Consider the following 21206-nt stretch of genomic DNA (forward strand, 5'->3'; position numbering starts at 1 on the left):
GACTCAGAGAAGCTAAGGAAATAAATTTTAGAAATTTTAGAAACAAAAGCCTTTTTTTTTTTTTTTTTTTTTTCAGCTGTAAATTGAGTTTACATTTAGAGGGGTCTGTAAGCAGAGAAAATAAAACTCTTTGACCCACTCTAATAGTATGTGAATTTAAATTTGCAAGTATAATCACTTTTTATACTGGTAGTAATTATTCATGTTACAGGCTTGTGCCATTCTTACTGTATATTGATAGAAAACTATAGGATAGTTGAGTGTTACAGAAGGACTGTGTAGGTCAGGCTTTAGAGGCTGGAGCTATTTTGTAATATATAGGGATATCTTTAATAACACAAATACTAAATTCTAAGTATCCTAGTGTAACAGAAGTGTCTGAAAGATGAAATCATGCACTTCTGTGATCAAGTTACCAGCATAATGTTTTGCTGTATGGCTCCCTCTTCTGGGAGCACTTTGCATTTAGGAAAACTCTTGGGCCAAGATTCATAAATTACATGCTGGTATGCCAAAGATGTAGAAGGTTCCTGTGAAACAAGATGACTCCTATCAGAAAGTAGCTGCTGGAGGTGTTAATTTTGATAGCCAGTTAAGCTCTGGAATAAGGTGGTCAGCGTGGATGACTTCAGCTGTGCCTTACTCACTTGCTCCGGGTTTAAACTCAGCCTGACGTCTCTTTTCAATCCAAAGGAAACTTGCTTCTACTGATATAAGGATTATTATCCCTGAAAGATCCATTTATAGGTACACATTACTCACACATGCACACACACATATATATATATAATGTTAAAAGAATATTGTTAAGGTCATGAAGTCAAGCATTTAAGTCACTAGAGTGATTCAGCTGTCTTGTGATTGTAATGCCATTTTCATTTCTATGATCACAATTTTTTCTCTGCACAGCACTTTTTTGTGCAGTGCCTGCCCAGGGTGGATTCTGTGCTCTATCAGGCTTGTGTATTAGTGGGGAAGACTGTTCTTTGCAGAATCCAGTTGATCCTGCTCTTCCCTCTCCATCATGCTTTCTCCTAATTTTCATCTGACCACTAACGTTTCTCTCGGTTACTTTGTCCACCTAATGTCTCCTTCCATTTCCATAGCATTTTTTCTCAATATCTTACCATACTTTCCATTCAACTTCAATCTCTCTTTTCCAGAGATGGAGCTGGAAGATTGCCTTAGTGCTTTTTCTTACTCTTGGCTAAATTAGATTTTCAGATACTCCTGGCAGCACACATTAGCATTGCCAAATAACAATATTATAAATTATTAAGACTCCCCTTACTTGCCATTGTGCTAACTGTACTTGTACAGTGTTCTGTGTATGCAGTGAAGTAGCTGGTCATGTTTGGTAGGTGGACTTCAGATTTTCTATGCCTTGTCTAATAAGTAGAGCACTGGATTGAAATTCAAGAAGCATGGGATCCTTCTGAGCTAGCCACGTGGTTCTAGGATAACTAGGTTAATGCTGAATTTTCTCTTAAGTTCCTGGAGGAATAAAGAGCCATTGGTATTTATGGGAATTCACAGAAGCTTCAGGTAACAGAGGATAGTACAGTATTTTTTTTTTATTAATAATAGATTATGATTCTGAAGCCATGGGATTTTGGTTTTCTTTTTATATCACACCAACAAGCAAACTTGAGGAATCTTTTGCTATTTTCATAACACTAGGGGCAACATGTAACATTTTTTGATTTAAAAAAAATGTTGGATGTTGAAGATTCCGTCAATGGTTAGTTGACAATTGTAAATTTAATCTGCAAAAAAATGCAACTTGGCTTCTTGGCCATACAGTTTTGTGCTGTGCAAGAGATGTCCATGGATGTAGGTATGTTCTCACAAACCTCTGAGAGAAACACTGAGCATCTGTCCCTGGTTTGTTTTATGGTAGACCTGAGATCTTGGAAATGCTTGTTGATGTCTGATTGTAACAACTGTGGAAAGTCTTACTGAAGCTGTCTGAACTTCTGCATCCCAACTAGACTCCCTCTGATGCACATGTACAAAGATAATGACTAATCATTACATTTGACGTGCTTTGGTCAAAACTGACCATGTTAGACCTTGGACTTTCAACATTACTGAAGAGCAACAAAACTCTTAATATTTGTTAGAGGTCTGATTTTCATAAAGCTTTCTCCAGAAATTAGATGTTATTCTTTTTGTTGCAGGTGTCTGATAATAAAACTTCCTTGCCTCCAAAACCAGGAGGTTTGGTTAGTGGCAGTAACGTACAACCATCACTATCCCCTTCACCGTCACCTGGATTTCACTCAATTGCTATGGGAACAACAGGCCACAGGTCAAATTCCCCATCCCTGTTCGGTACTGAAGGAAAGCCAAAGACTGAGCACTTGAGCCAAGGTCAGACTGCCCTGGAGGAGTTGAGAACTCAAATTAAGGAGCTAAGAACCATCATTGAAACAATGAAAGACCAGCAAAAGTAAGTACTGCAAATCACAGCTGTTGGTGGGATGCAGCCGTTCCTGCATGGTGGTAGCAGTTCCTTCTTGAGCTTGCCTTCCTGTGTATTACTCTGCACAGTTTGCCTTTGTGTTTGTGAGTGATTTTCATCTGACAGAACACATTCAGGGGTGAGAAGCTCAGGGAAAAAGGCTGACACGATCCATCTGTAACAGCTTTTTCCCTGTATTATTACAGAAGCAGATATTTATGGGGTGTTGAAAAAGTTAAGATACAAGCTATAACCAGTGAATAATGTTCTTATGTTTTATTTGCTAATAACTATTTGGGAACTCACGTGCACTGATCTTAATAAGGAGTGCATTTCTTCCAGTTGTAGTACAAATTACTACAAGTTCCTAAAATTATTAAATCAGTTTGTTGTTTGACTGTTAGCACATTTTCCCAGCAAGCTCGTATTACAAAAGAAGTAATTGAATTGTGATTAGGACGTGTGAAGACCTGGTGTGTTTATGACCCTGAATCTTACTGGTTTAGTGTTGGGCATCTTTATTAATCTTTGAGCTGCTCATTTCTTAGGAGAAACTGGGGCTGGCATGTAGCTTTTGCTATTCCTGAGAATATTTAAAGTTTTGGAAGCTAAACCTTCACTTACATTGTCAGCTGTGTGTAGCACAGACAGGAAAAAGAAAAGGGAAAGCAGCATGCAGAGACTGTGGCAGAACAGAGGTTCACAGGGAGTTTGGGAGAAGATGTGGGAAGGGTGTGGTTCAGGCTGGATCTAGCTCCAAGCCCCATGGCTTCACTTCTGAGGCTGACACCTGCTTTTCAGGTCTCCCTGGCCCTTCTTGCAAGGGCTGCTTCCACCTACTGGTTTCTGTCTTAAGGTGAGATCACTCCGTGGAAGCATGAGGAGGTGTTGCTCCGTGTAGCTATGGTCCCCTTCCTGACAAAGAAGGTTGACAGCAAATCCATGTTTAGGATCATTAAGTCTTATAAATGAAGTTGAAGGTTATGTTGTATTGCTGGCATAAACAGCTTTTAAGTGGCTTAAGTATGTGATAGAATGGGCAGGATGTGTGTTACCAGTTCCTATAAGCCACCAACAGCCAATCCATCTATGTTTTGTACAGAAAAAAAGGCAAGCTGGTGCCACCACAGTGTTGATACAGCCAGTCCAGAGTAAAGCCTGTGGATGCAGGGCTTCTAAGAGGAAATACATTGTTCATTAGCCATATGGGATGTGGGAGGTTCTGTACTTTCATAATGTGTCTTACTTCTCTGTTGTATAGCGTATAGTATACAAGAGTATACTGACTTTAATCAGTTGTTCAGAGGGAAAAAGGTAACTAGTGAAGCAGGGAAAGTATGCCTCCAAGAGGTGATCATTTGTATTTTACTAGTTTAATCATTTCCATTCCAAGCTTTTTTTGCATTCTTTTAACAGAAAAGAGATTAAACAGTTGCTGTCTGAGCTGGATGAAGAAAAGAAGATCCGTCTACGATTGCAGGTACTTAAATTATTTATAATGTTATGGAAGTATTGACAGGTTTGATTTACCCTCAGGAATGGGACATAAAACTCTGCTTAAATACTTAGATTCCACTGAATCAAAACCTAACTTTTCTGAAAGGGATATACCTGTTTCCTTCATAGTGTTGTCAGTCTGTGTCATACATATTACTATACTGCATTCTTACTGAAAAGCCTGATAATTATCTAAAAATTTATAATTTAGGAAATTAAACACAATATAGGTTCCAAACTATGACATTTTTTAGTTTCAGTTTTAGTGGTTTGATTTTGTCACAAATTAATTTATTTATTTATTAATTATTTGCTCTCTCACTAAGCTTTATATTTTGTAGGAAACTTGTCTTAGTGTTGATATGCTTGCAATATTATTTCATATAGCAAGATTTTTATGTCTGCTTTACAGACTGTACTCAGGTTGTCTTTACTAAAGCATCCTAAACAATATACAAGAAGCTGCTCTGATTAAGAGCCCAGTTACTGCTGCCACAGTTTGTATAGTACATTAGCTCTAGATGTTGTCATGCTGGCGTAGCCATTTGCCAGGTAGCATGCTGCCCTACTTGTGTGAGGGTTGTGAAGCTGGGCCTTTGCTAGGATCATTGGTTGGTTTTCTGGGTTTTGGAGAGTGATTTGGACAGTGGCCTTAACAACGTGCCTTAACTTGGGCAGCGCTGAATTGGTCAGGCAGTTGGACTAAGTAATTGTCGTAGGTCCCTTCCAGCTGAAATAATCTATTCTGCTCTGTTCTAGTCTATGTACTTGATAAGTGGTTCAGTATTGATTATATTTTATGTTTTTATGGTGTAGGTCAACTGTACTTTACCTTTGTATTAGGGATAGAAAATTGAATTGTAATGTCACTAGGCTGTTCCTGCTCAGTAAAATGCTTGGGAACATGGCAAAGGGTGGCAGAACAGGGGACCATCACTGTCTGTGCTCCAAAGCTCCCTAAAGGATTTTATGCCTGCAACCAAATAGAAGTATGGCTTCTAGTAACACACAATTCATGTTCAGCTAAAATTGAAATTTATTCAGGTAAAATCAATGAAGTTTTTAAATAGTGGTTATTGATTTAGTCTTACAGGTCAGACTATTCAGAGGTCTGGATTCTACCTCCAAGGATGGCTTCACATCCCTTACAACAGGGACCTGCATTGATGGTTTTAAAATCATAATCTTACAGCTGAATGCTTTTACCCCAGTTCAAATGTTGCTTACGCTGGTAAATGCTCAGGTGCTAGCCCAGGTGGCATTATTAGCTTTACATGAAGATGGGATAGTCATAAATTATCACAGCTCTCTGTTTGTGTGTTAAAGAAGGCTGTCTTGATGATATGGCACAGTTGAGCACTGAGAGGGTGTGTTTGAATAAATCTAATACCTCTGCTTCAGGGTTTCCAGTGTCTGTCAGAGGTGCCAAGTGTACAACTTGGGCTGATGGTGGTTTCAGACTCGTCCCTTTACAACATGGGTGTACATTCATCAGAGCCCTTAAGGTGCCTGGACGCAGGCTTGTGGGTGTAGGAGGCAACTAATGCAAGGAATTTTGTAAAATAAAACTTTGTAGCAATAAAGCTTAGCTTGTATAAATGTCAAGTTGTTTAAGCTGCACAAGATGAGCAAACATGGCATTAAGTGTTTGCAAAAGAATGTACAGAGATAAGGGGCAAAAGAAAGTACAGAGATAACAGACAGGCAGTTAGAAAGTAGCAGAACTATAGAAAGAGGAGAAAATTCTGGCTTAAACCAGTTCAGTAGTTTGGCTCTGAAGAAACTAGCGTATTGAGCATGCACCAGATTGAAGACTTACCTAATGATGTAATGTAAAAAGACGAGGGCATGAAAGACTGCCCACATGTAACATATGCTATTGCTGAATGTATAAATATCTTTGCTTTGTAAAATAGAGTGAGTGGGTATGGTGATGCGATCCCACTCACTCCCAGCGCTGAATAAACAAATACCTGTTACTCAGAGATGCGACTCTGTGAGTAGTTTTTCCTGCCAGGCAATTTTCGGCTTCACGGCCACTATCCCTATAGGAGAGAGACGATAGGTTTTGCTCCTCAGCTACTCACTGTCAGCAGTTCAGTTTAATTGTGCAGGGTGTAAGTGCAGCAGCCAGTGCATGGACACAGTGCTCATTCTGCACCTAATTCCTGGCAGTGAGCTGTGTGACTTGTGAAAGTTGTAGTTTAAAGAGTTTGAAAGATCTTGTGGTACATTCGGCGGCTATACTTTTCAAGTTCTGAGGGGAGGAAGCTGTGCGTGCTCATCTTGTGCAGCTGAGAAGGTCACCTCAATTTGTGAAAGCTGTGGAAATGAGTAATATAAAACCCATGCTCCAGACCTGTGGACAAGGTGAAACATGTGCTTTTCAAGCTGCACCAACTGTGCCTCAGTTTGCTAAAGCATCTAATTTCATCACAAATTTGTTTGTTTGCTTTCAGATGGAAGTTAACGACATAAAGAAAGCTCTTCAATCAAAGTGAATACTTGATAGGTGGAATGTTGCGTTATTCTTCATGACTGAGACTCAAAATTTATGCCCCAGCCAAAATAACTTTGTGCCAAATGATTTAAGAATTGCCTCGACATCCCTTTATTTGAAGGATTAGCACAGGTTTTGATAGCACAACAAATATACCAACAAGGACAAAATTTCCACCCAAAGCAGTGCTGTGCAGCACTAGTTGTGACTGAAATTGATCTTCTTGTGCTAAAGGCTCTCTACTTCAAGATCCTAGGTGAAATGAAAACTCAGGCAGTTTAGTCCATAGTGGTACTATTTTGATGATATTTTTCCATAAATAAAGTGTATTTCAGATTATCTGTTTACAAGCTCTATGATTTTGACTTTTGGTTTTTAATTGTCTTTTGTCACAGATTTTAAAATGTTTGTACTGCATATAGCAAGGAATGAATGTTAACGTTGGGACTGGAGGGATTATTTTTGCTTTGAGATAGAACAGCCTACTTTTTGTTACAGTTTTAAGTTCTGTTAAATATGCAATTTTATGTCCCCAAATCCCCTACCATTTAAACTTACGTTGTGTACAGTAATGTATTTACGAGAAGGAAACCAACCAACAGAAATCTGGTCTTTGCAATGATTTGTGCCTTTCTTTGCCACACACTGACTGGAGCCAGTTGCAAGCCAGGTCTCCCTAATGTAGCCACCACGACGACTCCTGTCCCCAGCAGAGGTCACCTTCCCAGTGTACAGCTGCTCAGTCAGTAGAGCCAGGTTTGTGCAAGGTGGCAGGACAAAAGGGCGCAGCTGAGAGCAGCTTTGTCTTGAGCAGCTGTGGCTTTTTAGCTTTCCTGGTTTTGATAGGCCTCTCCCTCAACTTGAATGTTCATCTCCGCTTGATTTTCATTAGATGATTTAAACGCCCGCCTCTGTCCCCGATTTTGCACAGAGTGAACAGAATATGCATTATTAAAGCAAAAATAAATAAAAGTAATCTATAAAACATGAATAAAAAGTTGTATTATTTCATGCACAATGTTCTCTATCGTGTGACATTGTTTCATTTGCTGTTTGTGTGGTATTGCTTGCTGCGTTATGTTGTACATGTATAGACTGATACACTTTATAGTCCTGCTTTTGCAGCAGGACTTTCTTTTCATCATTTTATTGAACCTGATGCTTACTTCATTTCTTCTAGTTTCTCTGTTCACTTTCATCCTTTCAAAATAAGGTCTTTTTCTATTTGTGGTTTTGTGTTCCTTACTAGCCATGGAGTATCTCATACTTTGTCAGCAATCTCTGTTGAGTTTGTACAAAGCATGTAAATAGTGGATATTTTTGCATAGCATAGAGTGAGTGGGTGAGTGATATTAGTGATGCTTCAGAGTGACAAAAAAAAAAACCACACAAAGGATCTGTTTGTCATCTTGTCAAGTGCTAGAACTGGCTCCAGCCAGCATATCCTGTATCACAGCTAACCAGCCTGCCTGCCAGGAGCCGGAGACATAGTGTTCACTTGGCGGGTCACATTCACACGTGGTTGGTAGAGTTCCCATAATCTTTTTGATATGCATAGATATATAAAATACACGCTCCACCATACCCAAATACTGCTTCGTGGCCTCAACTGGCAATACAGAACCTCGCTGTTGGCCTGATTTCATCTACCATAGCATCTGCTTCTGTTCTGTCGTGTCTGAGACTGAAAGATTGGATAGTGAAACTCGAGATTTTTTTTAGAAGTCCCAATACATTGCTCAATGTACTCAGAAGCACTAATAAAGTATTTTATCACTGAAACACTCTTACTTAATGTTTCTAAATAACTGCATTAAAATATTTTTGTACAAAGAATGATAGTCCTGCCATGGATTTCCAGCAATAAAGATTTCTAGATTACTTCCATGTTTTTTGTGAGGGTAGTAGCAGAGTTATGAGAACCAGAGGAAATGAGGGATAAGGAATAAAAATCCTGTTTGGGTTTGTAGTCACACATTTGCAGTGTGTATCCAGAAATGAACAGCTCTGTCTTCCTAATTGCATCCTTAAAGAGATAAACTATTGTATCTGTGGTAAATAAAGTATTGATTCCTGACTTGCACCCCAAAAAATATAAGAGACATCTCAGTAATGTTCCATTTTTTGCAAATGAAAGCCTGAATTTGGCATGGAGTTTCCTTATATCAGAATACTTTTTTTTTTTTTCTCCTGTCGAGATGGTATCTTGTCATTTTATGAATCCATGTTAGAAGTCCGTCATATTGTGCTTTGTAAAAGAAGGTTAAATAAGATTTTGTGAAAATGCTTTGGTTTTGAAAGTTGATTATTCTGGGAGAAGAGAGTTTGTAGAAATGTAAGCTCTTCTTGCTGCATTTCTTTATAATAGTAGAAAGTATTTCACATAACACATGGATTTTCCCTTTATAAAGAGGATGAATTATGCATTAAACCTGTGGATATAAACTGCTGCTTTTAAAAATGCTTGGGTTTATATTTAAAGAAAAGCAGAAAATGCTGGTGAACTACAAAATGATTTTGATGTGACAATGATTAAAAATTGTTTGAAGGGTTGTGTAAAATGACTTCATTAATATGCACACACCGGTCTTGTGGCAGACTTCTGTTTACATGTAGAAGTCTTGTGTGAAACATCAGGCTCATGCCTTTGGATGACAATATTCAAATTCTTGATTTGGAAAATGTTTAGGTTATTAAGAAAGCAGTTTTATGTTCTCTTTATGTTCTTTCTAAAAAGGAGCAAGTATTTCTTAATGTGAGAGCATAGCACTTAGCAGTTAAAAAAGTTCTGCATGGAAATAAGATGGTAAATAGTCAAAGTGGGTTTTAAGTTCTATTACTTAAATTTCATCTTCTCTGTTTTTCTTATTAACAACCCATTTGTAAATGAGCAGAGGGGTTAGATGAATCCGTTGGTGTGCAAACAGGTCGAAGGATTGAATGAAACTATATGCAGTAAATTTTTCTTTCTAGGTATATGATTGCCAGCTGCCCAGTGAATTTTGTGAGCTGCTTTGTGTATGGAATGTCCGTAGGAGTGCTGTACTCCGTGACAGCCAGGACTGAAATGCACACCTGTGCAAGCAAGGTGGGAGAGCATAAAATACACATAGAAATTCATGTTCTGCTGAAGCTACAGAATCGTTTTCACTCATCTTCTTGTGGAGTTGACTGACATGCAAGCAAGGCCCGCTCTCCTCCTGCTCACCCCCCACACCAGGCTGCCCTGCTGCAGGAGCAGCTGCCCAGGGACCGCGGCGTTCCAGCTCCTCTGCGCAGCACAGAGCCCGCCGGCACAAAAACACATTTGCAGCTGCAGGGGTGGTGTGGCGTGGAGATGTCCGGTGTTCCTGTGAATCCCTTGGCCATGCCCCATTGTGTTCATAACTGTGCTGACAGCTCTCATGCTTCTAGCCTTGGCTTGGGGTGTTTATGCTGCTGCAGGCCTGCCTTGGCAGCAGGCAGGGGCTGTGGTCAGAGGTGTTGCAGTCTGTGGATCCCACAAATACCCAAGCGCCAGAAGCCAGAGTGCAGCTGGGGTGGGAGTGACGTGCAGCGCTCCAGCCTGCGGGAATGGCCAGGCAGCAGCCTCTGCCGCAGCACACAGCTGGGCAGATGTGCGAGCTCTCTGGTGTCTGCCTCACCTCTGAAGGACCCTGGGGCTGGAAACAGGACAGAGGCACATTGGTGAGGAAAGTGAAGGCTGGTTGGAGGGAAGATATCTCTCACCCAGCCAAGCTCTGGTTCAAAAGGCAGGCAGGAATACTGCTTTAAAGTAGAAACAATCAACCACTCTGCAGCTTTTGCATTGAGGGGGGTTTCAGCCGTGCTGGGGTGGCAGTGCTGCTGAGCAGCTGCAGTTCCTGTAGGATTTGGCAAGAAGAGGGTCCTCCAAGCATTAACTTCTGTTCAGGGCAATCCTTAGGTTAACAAGAGCCAGAGGGTGTGGAGCTGAACTCCCCACACCAAACATTGAGTACTTGTATCCATGGTTATTAATACCCTTCAGCCAGAAATTAGTTTTCAGTCAGCACCTTTGGCCTCAGCTGACTCTTGAGCTGGCCTAGGAATTACCAGCTGGTTGCATTTGTCCTGGCTTCCCTCCTCCTGCCCTCCCACCGCGCGGCCCCTCCGATCCTGTCGTTCCCTGCCTTTGGAAAACAACCAACTTCCTTAAGTCGTCAGCCCTATTCCAGCCTGGAATAGAGCAGATGAGGAAGCAAAAGACTCTTTTTAGATGTCTGCAGGAAGCTGTGGTGCTGTGTGTGCCTCTGCGGGGTGGGTGGCCTCAGCACCCACCAGCCTGGTGCTGGGCAGCCCAGAGCTCTGTGCTGCCCTCCCCACCACCTTCTCCTGCGCTAAGGAAGGCTGTCGGACCCACTCAACACACCCATGTTTTGTGTTGGCTCTTTTAATTAAGATGATTTCCAACCCTGTGCAGGCACAAACTTTTACAGGTAGCTAGCATCAACCACTAGCAGCCTCCGAACAGATGCTTGCGAGACTTTGTGCTTGCCACAGTCTGGCTTTTCTTGAACCAGTGATGCAGCTGAGTTCCCCGTTTCGGTGCTCCCAGTTCCACTGTTAAGACAGTGTGGGAGTCCAAAGTGCAAACAGCTAAACTAACAAATGGCTTAATACTCTTCTTTTTTTTTTTTTTAAATGTATTAGAAATTATATTTTTAAACGTGTTAGTACTGTAGGATGAAAAATTTAAGATGTAAATTAAATTTGTTGAAATTGTTACCCTTCAAACTGGAGTGTTATCTTAGTGTATTTTAGCAAGTTAATTAGCTATAATTCTAGACAAATCTCTAGAACCATGAGAATAATTGTTCTCACACATTGTAAAGGTTACAATAGGGAGGCAGGGCCTACCAGTCTCTCTCAGCCCCTCAAATAAGCAGGTTTTGAACTCTCTTCATCTTTTTTGTGTAGGAAAAGCAACTAGGGAAAGTAGATGATAGTAGCCAGGGGAAAACATAATTGGCTTTTATCAGTACCATCTTAAAAGTTGTAATGGGCTGTTTCTCTTGGAGGAAAAATCCTGAAAATTAGAATGACAGAGCCGATTAGATAAGAATGACCAGGCTTCACAAGCAATTTTGAATATCAGAACATTAAAGAAGTATCTGTTTTCAGAAGAGTCCCTGGTAGAACGCCTTCACTGCACTGCGCCCAGACCTGGCATTTTGATTTGCTGTAGGAGACCATTTTCCTCAGAATGACAAGCTCTTCCCCGTGTGCTTCATCCCAGTGAGCAAACAGCAAACATGCTTCTGCAAAGGGACCCATCAGGCTGCTCTTCACCTCCTTGGGTAACAGCAACGAAGAGTTTATTTTGTGAGAACATTTTTTTGGCTTGTCTTAGAGGTAGTGAAAATTAAGCTGGGCAGCTGTCCCTGATACAGGAAGACATGTCACCTGGGTTTAGCTCCTTTTGGGGATGCTTTTCATTGCGAAGGGCACAAGTAGTGCCAGAGACAGCACAGTTCACAGAATCTGTGCACCATACTCTTTCTCCTGGCTCAAAGCACCAAAAAGCAGAATAGCAACTGAGGAAGGGTAAGTAGAAAAGTAGGTGCACCTGCATGGAAATTGCTGCTCCTGGATAGTTTGGCTACTCTGGATTGAAAAAGCCAAATTTACTGAGCCCCACCGGAGGCACAGATGCAGCCATTTAGCAAATAAAAGCACAAGGCAGGGGGAAGCATGACTTAAATATTGAGGCCCTAGCAATACCGGCATTAGCTGGAGAAAACTAGCTCATTAATGGATAGCAGGTCTCTCACTGGAGGTTCAGGATGTTTGTGCTGTGACTATGCAGTCATGCCTGGCATGTGTCCCTGATCTCAGGGGAATGGAAAGCTTCTAAAGCTCTGACCTGAAGCACCTGTTCGTCTCAGAAATGCAGCTCAGTAATGTGCTTGGGGAGCCCTTGCACAAGAAGGGTGCTACATTACTGCAATGGCTACAAGCTTCAATGTTGGACTTGGACTAATTGAGATATGTTAAAGTCAAGAGGCTGATTTGGTCAAAGTGCTGATTCAGAGCTCCCAAATGTCCCCAGTGCAGCAGGTACCTGTCACCAATGCACTAGCTGGAGCAGCACCTCTCTCTCCAGCTGGGTGCAAGTCTGGGGTAAGCCTGAGTTCTCCCACTCACATTTTCACTTGCCTTTACAGGTCCCCTGATTCAGGCCTTACGCTTCCTCAGCCTTCTGCATAATTATAAATGGCAGCAATCTCAGATTTTAAATCTCCTCCTGTCTTGAATCTGACGCCTTCCCGCTCTAGAAATGTGTGTCAGCACCCCGCTGACACACAGTAGGGGAGCTGCCCAGCTATGGATGCAGCCCTCTGCCTCTGCCCACGTGAAGGTGCTGATGCTGCAGCTCAGGTAAGCTGGTTGCCTTCTGCAGGCTCTGGCTGATCTCTGCAGGCTGGACTGGGATGTTGCTGTGCCTCAGTTAAATAGAAAGCAAATGTGATGCTCAGCAAGTTGGCTTCATGCTGTAGTGGTGAGTGTGTGCCATATGGAAGTCTGCAGCTTCTTTGGGGACGTAAGAAAGAGGATCTGACACTTGTCCTATATGTATATGTGTGCCAAATTAGTAACCTTGCCTTTTACTTTGTTGCTGTGTGAATAGCTAAGAACACTACAGAGCAATACTGAAATCATTCACGGTTTTCCAACTGGATTTAAACTTGTAGAGAAAACAAGGCTGCTGGGTAACAAAAAGGATTACCTTTTACTACTGCTTGTGGAAATCTTAGTGCTATCATCAGCTTAACTCTTTTCTTCAAATAGCTATTATTTGGAATTTCCCAAATCAAAAGGAGAGGTAGATGTTTTATTCCAAGGCTATTAGCAAAGCGTGTATTGGTTTCTATGAAAAGGTCAGGAATGCTCTGTGCTTTCTAGGTGTCTTGGGTTAGAACAGGAAGTGAGTTACTATTTAACCTGGTTTTCACTGCAAAATGCAGGAAGAAACTCGTCAGTACTTTGACAGAAATGTGATTTGACACAATGATGGGCTGAAGGTCTCGCTTCCAGCATTATAAAACTTGTGGAATGATTCCCATCATACTAGCAGATAGATGTCTGAAAAGGGACTGCATTTGAGTGACAATGTATCTGGCTGTAAAACTTTCTAACTGTACAAGAGTGGCATGTTATTTGGCAGTGGCTTTAATAGCCTCGAGCATATGTCACTGCTTTAGCAAAGAATAAATTTAATACAAGTTGACAAAGTAGGGAAAATGAAGCGTCTGGCATTGCACCTTAGACGTCTAACTATGTAACCAGGAGAGCTTCAGGACCAGTTGTAGCTGGTGCGCAGTGTTGGGTGCATTCAGGTCCCATCATTAGAGTACTAAGAACTGCACCTAGCCAAACCCAAATATTAAAATCAGACCTAGTACTAATAAGCTCACACTTACAAAGCAAGGGCATCGTGCAAGCAGAGAAAACAGTTGCCAGAGGTTATAGGAAAGGCTAATGTTCTTTGTCTCACTAGGTGCCTTTGCTGCGCTCCTACCAATTACTGCCTGCTTCTACCATGACTTTTCACACTGATAGTTCATGAATGTGAATTACTTGTTGATTTGAAAAAAGAAAGCCCCTATTTTGGACATTGATAGACTTCTTTCTTCACATACCAAGTTCATATTTAATAGATGCTGCAATTTCTTGACTGCCTTAACAAGAAGAAAAGGTGGGTGCAATTTAAGGATTTTTACTGAAGCTGTACTGAATGTCCATGTTGCTTAAACAGATGAAGTTTTCATTAGGACCTATTATAAAAGTGAATATCGACATAACAGATGAGGGGGTTTTTATTTGTCACTTCAAAGAAATTCTTGCCTCTTCAGGATTTCTTTACTTTTCACAGTCCCAACTGGCAATACCAAACCCGTTGTCATTACAGATATTTAAAATGCTTTTAAGCAGCACTGACACCTTTGCTTTTGCTAAGCTTCTAAGCCCCATGTATCCCCATGTATCTGGCAACTACAGCAATATAAAAATCACCAAAACATGAATAAAACCAAGCCACGTGTTCTACTCCTTTCCATTGTTTGTACAATATTTGTGCATAACCATGTCATGTTCCCTGCCACAGTCACAGTTTTGCTGGGCTTTCATTAATCAGTAAACAGAACAAGCCTGTTTAAGTGGGATAAAAGTGAATACTCAGGTGGCCTTCATCATGAATATTTCTTCAGTGAGAAATAACCTGAGAAAGGCTAAGTGAGAATCTTGTCTTATAGCAACCTGTAAGAACAGCTGCAATGAAAGCACTGAGCTGTGACTCATAAAGAAGTCAAAGATACTTTGATCACGCTGAAAACAGGAAAATTAATCAGGCCTAGTAGGAATATTTCTTCTTCTGCCCATGCAAGAACTTTAAGCCAGATCTCTTGAAGTTCCTTCTTATTCCTTAAGGAAATGTGTATTTCTCACCCCTGGGACCTGCTGAATTGTAGAGACCTAACACAAGGAGCAACCTGTTAGGTTTAGGACTGCGGAAGAGAAAACATTTATCATGTGCACAGGCTGCTGTTGAAGGTGATATTGTTGAAGTATTAATATCCAGTACTTGAATACTAAAAATCACAATGATGTAGACAGTCAGCTGAGGACTGTATCCTCCTAAGTTGGAAGTTTTCTCTTTCTCCAGGTTTTCTTGAGGTTTTCTCTAGCATTAGTCGTCTTAGTGGGGGTTCAGAAATTTCAGGGTCTAAGGGAGACCTTTCTGGATGTGGGCCTGGATTGGGTTTCTCCCATCTAAAGTATAAACTAGAAGCTGTTTGAAATGTGTTTAAAACTGGAGCTAAGTGATTTTCTGTTTGGCTAAATGTATAAAGATTATATTTTGGAGAACGTGAGTTAACTTCTGGCTATAAACTGGCTGTTTGCCCCTCATTTCCTGAATTGAGTGAGGAAGACTGGAGAGCCACAGGTACTTAAATCAGAATAAAGTTTTTAACCAGACTTTGTAAATGCACATGCCTGAGTCTTGCATAATTGGTCTGATCTAGCTGTCTGATAGAAATAATGTAAATAATACCAACTATCAGCCATACGAAAAGTGTGAGCTCTCCGCGTCCATAGAGATTCAGGAAAGGTTGGGGGGGATCCTTCTCTTTTCTACTGTATTTACTGGTGGGTTGTTGGTCTGTTTTATTTTGTTGTTGGGTGTTTTTTTTTTATTTCAAATGCACACAGTCATCTATAAGTGAAATTCTGGTTTTGTGGAAGCTATTGAGAGACCTGCATAACTTCTTCACTGCTAGCCTGCACTCCTTAATCATTCAAGTTCCCAAAGACTTGCCCTGTAACTACTCAAAATCCAAAAGCAATAACTTTTGATTATAGTGCTGGATGTGCTGGAAGCTAAAGGAGATGAGGAATTTGGCATCAAAGCCAATTTTGAAATTGATTACATTTTGCTGTGTGTTACTTGTGAGCACACAAGAGTATATGTATAAAATTATCATTCTCCAGGTCAGGCAGGAGGAAAGGAAGACAAAGATGACCCTTTGACTAACCTTGTATTTTACAGATGTCACCTTGTCCTTCATTTGCAAGGGGTGGTAGTGAGCAGATGCTCTGTACAACGTGCTTTCCTGTGCAAAACAGTAGATCTGAATAGAAAGCTGTGCTAGGGATTATATGCTTTGACCCAGCAGTCATTTTCTTTGCCTTCATTCTTGGTTCATCGGTCAAATGAACTTGTGAAGCCTCCCCACTCCCCAGTGAAAGAAAAGTAAGCAGAATCTCTGAGATCTCTGAACCTATGGCTCAGAATCTCGGAGATCTCTGAACCTTGGCCACCGATGCTGATTTGGTGGCCAAGTTGTTTTGACTTCACATCACTCTGAGGCACTCAAGTTTCCCCTTGCAAACAGGTGTGCTTTGCTGTACATCAAGTTTTAAAGCCTGCAGCGTTTTTAGGCCTCTTCATGAAGATTTTCTTGAACCATCTGTGTTGCTCAGCTTCCGTTGTACAAATTTTGAATCTGACTTTTGAACAAAACCAAGCTGTTTATTAGACTTCTTAGGGAGCATCTACAGCATTTTATTTAAACTCTAGTAAAGCTTCTACATAATGACCTTGAAAAAGAAAACCTCTTTTATCTGGATCGATGCTTTGAAATAAATAATCTTATCTTCCGATTCAGTAAAGAAATTAAATATTTTCTTTCTCATCCACATGACAACAGTATCTGTATGGTTACCTGGAGACCTGCTCACTGTGAATGACAATAAGCAGGGCAGCACACTAGCAACAGTAATATTACAAAGTCCATTAACAGAGTGTTTGCTGGGAATAAACACCACAAATCACATGGTCTTGGAAGGTTGGTACAGTAGTACAGTGGCTTGCTGGGAAAGAATTCAGACATTAAAATATTTTCCCTAATGCCTGATCTTCACAATACAGAAAAAATTCTCACATCTAGGATACAGACTTCAGGCTTTCTGGACGCGTGTCTGTGCAAGGCGGCTGTTGCTCCGACAGTGCTTCTTGGAGGAGCCTGTACAGGACACTGCTGCCTGGCCCCAGCTGTGGGCTCTCTGCCTGGGATGCAAGGGCAGGAGGGAGATGTGGTCATGGCTAAGCGTGTGCCCGTGTGTGAGTCTGGTCAGTGCCAAGCACCCATGGATGAACTCCAGGGCCCCGCCACACGAGGTGTGATGGATGCCCAGGATGCTGTGCTGGTGGGCAGTCTTCAGGAAATACTGCAAGGGCATGAGCAGGTGGATTTGCACTTGGGAAGAACAGCTCAGATCTTCAGGTTTCCCACGGGCCTGGGCATCTTCTCGTTTACTTGGCACTTACCAAGAGATCTGGGCTTTCCCTGACTCTGGGTAAAATGGGAGGAGCCCCACTTATAGCTGAAAATGTTAAAAGTGCAATCAAGTTGCAGACTGACAGTTATGCTACTGGTTCTAGTGTGTGTTTCCTATAAAAAAAGGGAAGCTACAGTATGTTGTAGCTGTACATGCATCGGGGGAAAGGTAGCACGTCTGCCTGTGGCATCAAACTTTACATAATTTGCAGCTCAGCTTTACAGTTTGAACTGTTAAGTTTGTAGCCCTGGGAAAGAAAGGAATAACTCGCTTCCTGTTAGCCCAGTTATGCCTAGAGAAACAACTGCTGCTCAGGGATTTGCAAAATGGAAAAAAAAATAATTTTAAAAGGTGGTTTCAAGGGCATCTATTTTCTTTGGACACTTACTGTCTTTGTGAATTGCAGCAAACGTGTCTGGTGTCTAAGTGGTAACTAATATTCCGCACTAAATGGATTTGATAGGCGCAAAGTGCTGCCTGACAAAATTGTGGCATCATCTTTGTGTTACTGTATAAGAGTGAATGTTGACTTCTCGGGTTTATGCTTGGTTTTGTTAGGCTGGGTTCTGTGCAAAGGCAAAAGGTCTTGGAAAGGTGTATGAAAACTGAATGTTCACTTCTGGCCTGGACCTTTGAATAGGCAACTCTGGGGGCAGAGTGGCTCTTTTTATAACCTTGTTATGCCGTGTTTCCAAGAGGAAAGAGTGTTGTATGTCTTAGCTTTTTTTTTCTTCTAGATGTAACATTTTTTGTTTGCACAGAAACAGTTCAAATATCCCCAAACCTGAATCTCCCATTTATTCTCACTTGAGTGACTTGCATGACCTGAAGGTACTGTTGCTCAGTGGGAATGTCAGGCATACCAGCACTGAACCGCAGTTTCTGAAGATTCAGTGGCAGTATATAAAATAAAGCTTCTGCCTTTAAAAATACTCCTTCCTTCTAGCTTCAAAAGAAGTGTACAAACTCTGAACAAATTGCACTGGGTTAAATTACTGAAAATGGGTATTCAGAATGTGACAGCTTGTTAGGAATTTTTTTTGCACAAGGAATAGTGAGGATACTGTTTGGAAGACAAGTGAATGTAGTTAAGAAAAGGGGAAAGTATCCCTTTCTTAATTATACTCATGTAAAGTATCTACTAAGACAGACTATCACTCTGTTTCAAGACCAAGAGACAGACCTCTCAGCAAGCAATTTAAAACAGCACCAAATGTTAAAAACTGCAAAATGAAACCCAAAGACATATCTTAGACCTACAAAAAGCTACATTTTAATAATATCTAGAAGATAGAAAAGGTTTATTTATTATGTCTCCGTGGCATCCCACTAAGCAATTCCGGCCTACATATTTGATCTAAATTGACACTTCAACAATTTTCATGATGACAGAAAGCACCACACCATGCATCTGTTGTTCTGAACCCATTAAATTGCAATTTTTTGCATGTATGTTGCTGAAAGCCCAGGAATGTTCTTGAGTAAGATAAATGCTTTCCTGTGTAAATAATCCCTTAACTTTGCCAGCGCTGTATGTTTAATTTCAAGTTTTAATACCAGCTGTTCAACAAGTTTCCTATAATGCAAACAAATACAAAGTAGGATTTGTATTGGGGAGGATCATAAGCTTATGTGCTAGTGCTTTTTGTTGGTCAAAGGCTTCAATGTGCACACTCAGTATCTTCTAAATGCAGATTTAGATTTTTCTCCCATTACATCAGCTGATTGGTGCATTCCTAGATCAAGGCTGATAGAGTTGTCATACAAGTTACTCTTGCCCCAAGAGGAAAGCTGCCAGGAATGAGTGGGATCTCTGGTGGCCATGGTATATATAGTTCCTCCAAGGTCTCATTTACTACTGTTTTTGCCAAAAAAGCACACATACCCCCAAATATGGACCAAATCCAACAGTTCATTTGCCCCAAACTCTCCAAAATGAAACAGCTTTGCCTCTTAAATTATTTATCCACGTTCTCTCTAAAATCCTTACGAGCCACTAACCAAACAGGAACACAGCACAGCGGTGTGGTATTGTCATGTTGGAGTGTTTCTCAGAAAGAGTGGCTACTGTAATTCTTATTATAGTCACCACATTGTGGTGCCAGGCACCTAAAGAGGAAAATACTGTGCTGTAAGCCTTTGGTTGTTGCTTTTGCTGTATTACAGTGAGCGCATAGTCACAGTATTAACCTCTGATAGCCACGCAGAGCCACGCTGCAGCAGAAGGTGAAGACTGTGTAAGACTTCTATCACAGTGAGTGAAAAATGAGATGCAAAAGCTTTCCAGAAAGGTTTACTGCTTCAAATACAAATTTGAGGACTGCAGTTTTCCACTGTTCCTTTGATTCCAGGAGGCCGTAGTCTCCACAGGGTGTATCCGTGTCCTTTTGACAGCTGGGGTACAAGGCCCAGGTACAAAGTCACCCACCCACCTGCCTTTCACTTGCTCTTGTGGCATCGATCAGCAACTCGCCCGCCAGCAGTGCCAAAGCTGAGGCTAACAAGAAAAATGTGTTTAGAAAATGGGATGCTCAAAATTAGTGTTGTTCTTACAAAGAAGCCAGGAGCTGCCACAGAGTTTCTAGGAGCTGATTTTGTCATGATCGTTGGAGATTTTAAAGAAAAGAGATGGGATGTAAAGATGAACTGTTATCCAAACTTCTGATACAGTTTGTCTGTGGTCAAAGTCGTTCAAACAATAACGTCAAGAAGAATTAGCGGGGGGGGGAGGGAAGCCGTGGTAGCGGTTGCCTTTGCCTCTTGGGAAAGAGCAGCTCTAAGGCGCCCGGAGCAGGCAGCCCCCGGGCTCCGGCGGCCCGCCGGAGGCAGCCCCCGGGGCGGCGGGGACCCCAGCCGCGGCCGAGCCGCTCCTCACGGCAGCCGGCGGGTACGCGGCTCCCAGCGGCTGGGCGCGCCGAAGGCCCCTCGGGGCCGGGGGACGGCAACAGCCCGACGGGCGGGTCGGTCGCTGCAGCCCGCCCGCCTCAGCCTAACCCCTGTGACCCCCCGGGAACCCGGGCGCGGCGCACCGTGCCGCCGTGTGAAAAGGCAACAGCCGCAGCAGTAACAGCGGAGCAGCGGGCGGTGCGCGGGGCCGCTGCTTGCGAGGGGCGGGGGAGCGCAATAATAAACGAGGCGCGATCGCCCCGACGGTGCTACCTGCCTCTCAGTACCGCGCTGCTTTGGTCGCGGCGGGGAACGGGGCGTTCGTCCCAGGAAGGCGCGGCGGGGCTGTCCGCCTGTGCCGCCGGTGGGGAGGGGGAGCCTGGGGCCGCGCCGCGCTCCCCTGCGCCGTCCCGTCCCGTCCCGTCCCGTCCCGGGAGGGCGGCGTCCCTCCGCGCCGGTCCCCGTGCCCGCCCGCCGGGGAGCGGTGCCGCCCGGCCGCGGAGGCGAGGGGAGACGCGCAGGCGGAAGGGCCGCCAGCGGGGCGGGTGGGAGGCCCCTCGCCCTGCGCCGCTGGAGTTTGCCCAGCAGTTTGCGATGGGGCGCGGCCCCGCCTGAGCACCTGCCGGCAGCCACCGGCTCCCCTCGGCCCCTGACGCCGCTATGGAGAGCCCGGCGGGCGGCAGCGCGGCCGCGGAGCCAGCACACCCCTGCGCGGAGCCGGAGCTGCCGGCCGAGGCGGCGGCGGGCGGCGGGGAGGCGGTGGAGGGCGGCACGGCAGCCCCGCGGCCGCGCTGCCTGCGGGCCGTGTGTGTGCTGAACGAGCCTCCCAAGGTGGGCGCCGGGGCGCGGAGCCCCGAGGCCGGGGCGCGGCAGTGCCTGCTGCGGGCCTGCGAGGCCGAGGGGGCCCAGCTCGTCACGGTCAACTTCGGGGAGCTGGACTTCGGGGAGACGGCGGTGCTGGACGCCTTCTACGACGCGGGTGAGCAGCGGGCCGCGGCG

The 21206-nt window shown here is 43.2% G+C and overlaps 2 protein-coding genes across 8 annotated transcripts in view; both read left to right on the top strand.

Annotated features, from left to right (window-relative positions):
• The window catches only part of SH3KBP1 (SH3 domain containing kinase binding protein 1), a 232590-nt gene extending 225111 nt beyond the window's left edge, over window positions 1-7479 (top strand). For all 6 annotated transcript variants that reach the window (XM_080377614.1, XM_080377613.1, XM_080377615.1 and 3 more), the window contains 3 exons: window positions 2181-2452; window positions 3881-3944; window positions 6421-7479. In XM_080377614.1, coding sequence (XP_080233740.1) covers window positions 2181-2452; window positions 3881-3944; window positions 6421-6462 — 378 coding nt within the window. In that variant the 3' untranslated portion in view covers window positions 6463-7479. The remainder of the gene's footprint in view (window positions 1-2180; window positions 2453-3880; window positions 3945-6420) is intronic.
• Window positions 7480-7632: 153 nt separating this feature from the next.
• The window catches only part of MAP3K15 (mitogen-activated protein kinase kinase kinase 15), a 100707-nt gene continuing 87133 nt past the window's right edge, over window positions 7633-21206 (top strand). For both annotated transcript variants that reach the window (XM_080377611.1, XM_080377612.1), the window contains exon 1: window positions 7633-21186. In XM_080377611.1, the coding sequence (XP_080233737.1) occupies window positions 20868-21186 (319 nt within the window). In that variant the 5' untranslated portion in view covers window positions 7633-20867. The remainder of the gene's footprint in view (window positions 21187-21206) is intronic.

Source organism: Falco punctatus (genome assembly GCF_963210335.1).
Source record: "Falco punctatus genome assembly, chromosome: 2".
Lineage (NCBI taxonomy): Eukaryota > Metazoa > Chordata > Aves > Falconiformes > Falconidae > Falco > Falco punctatus.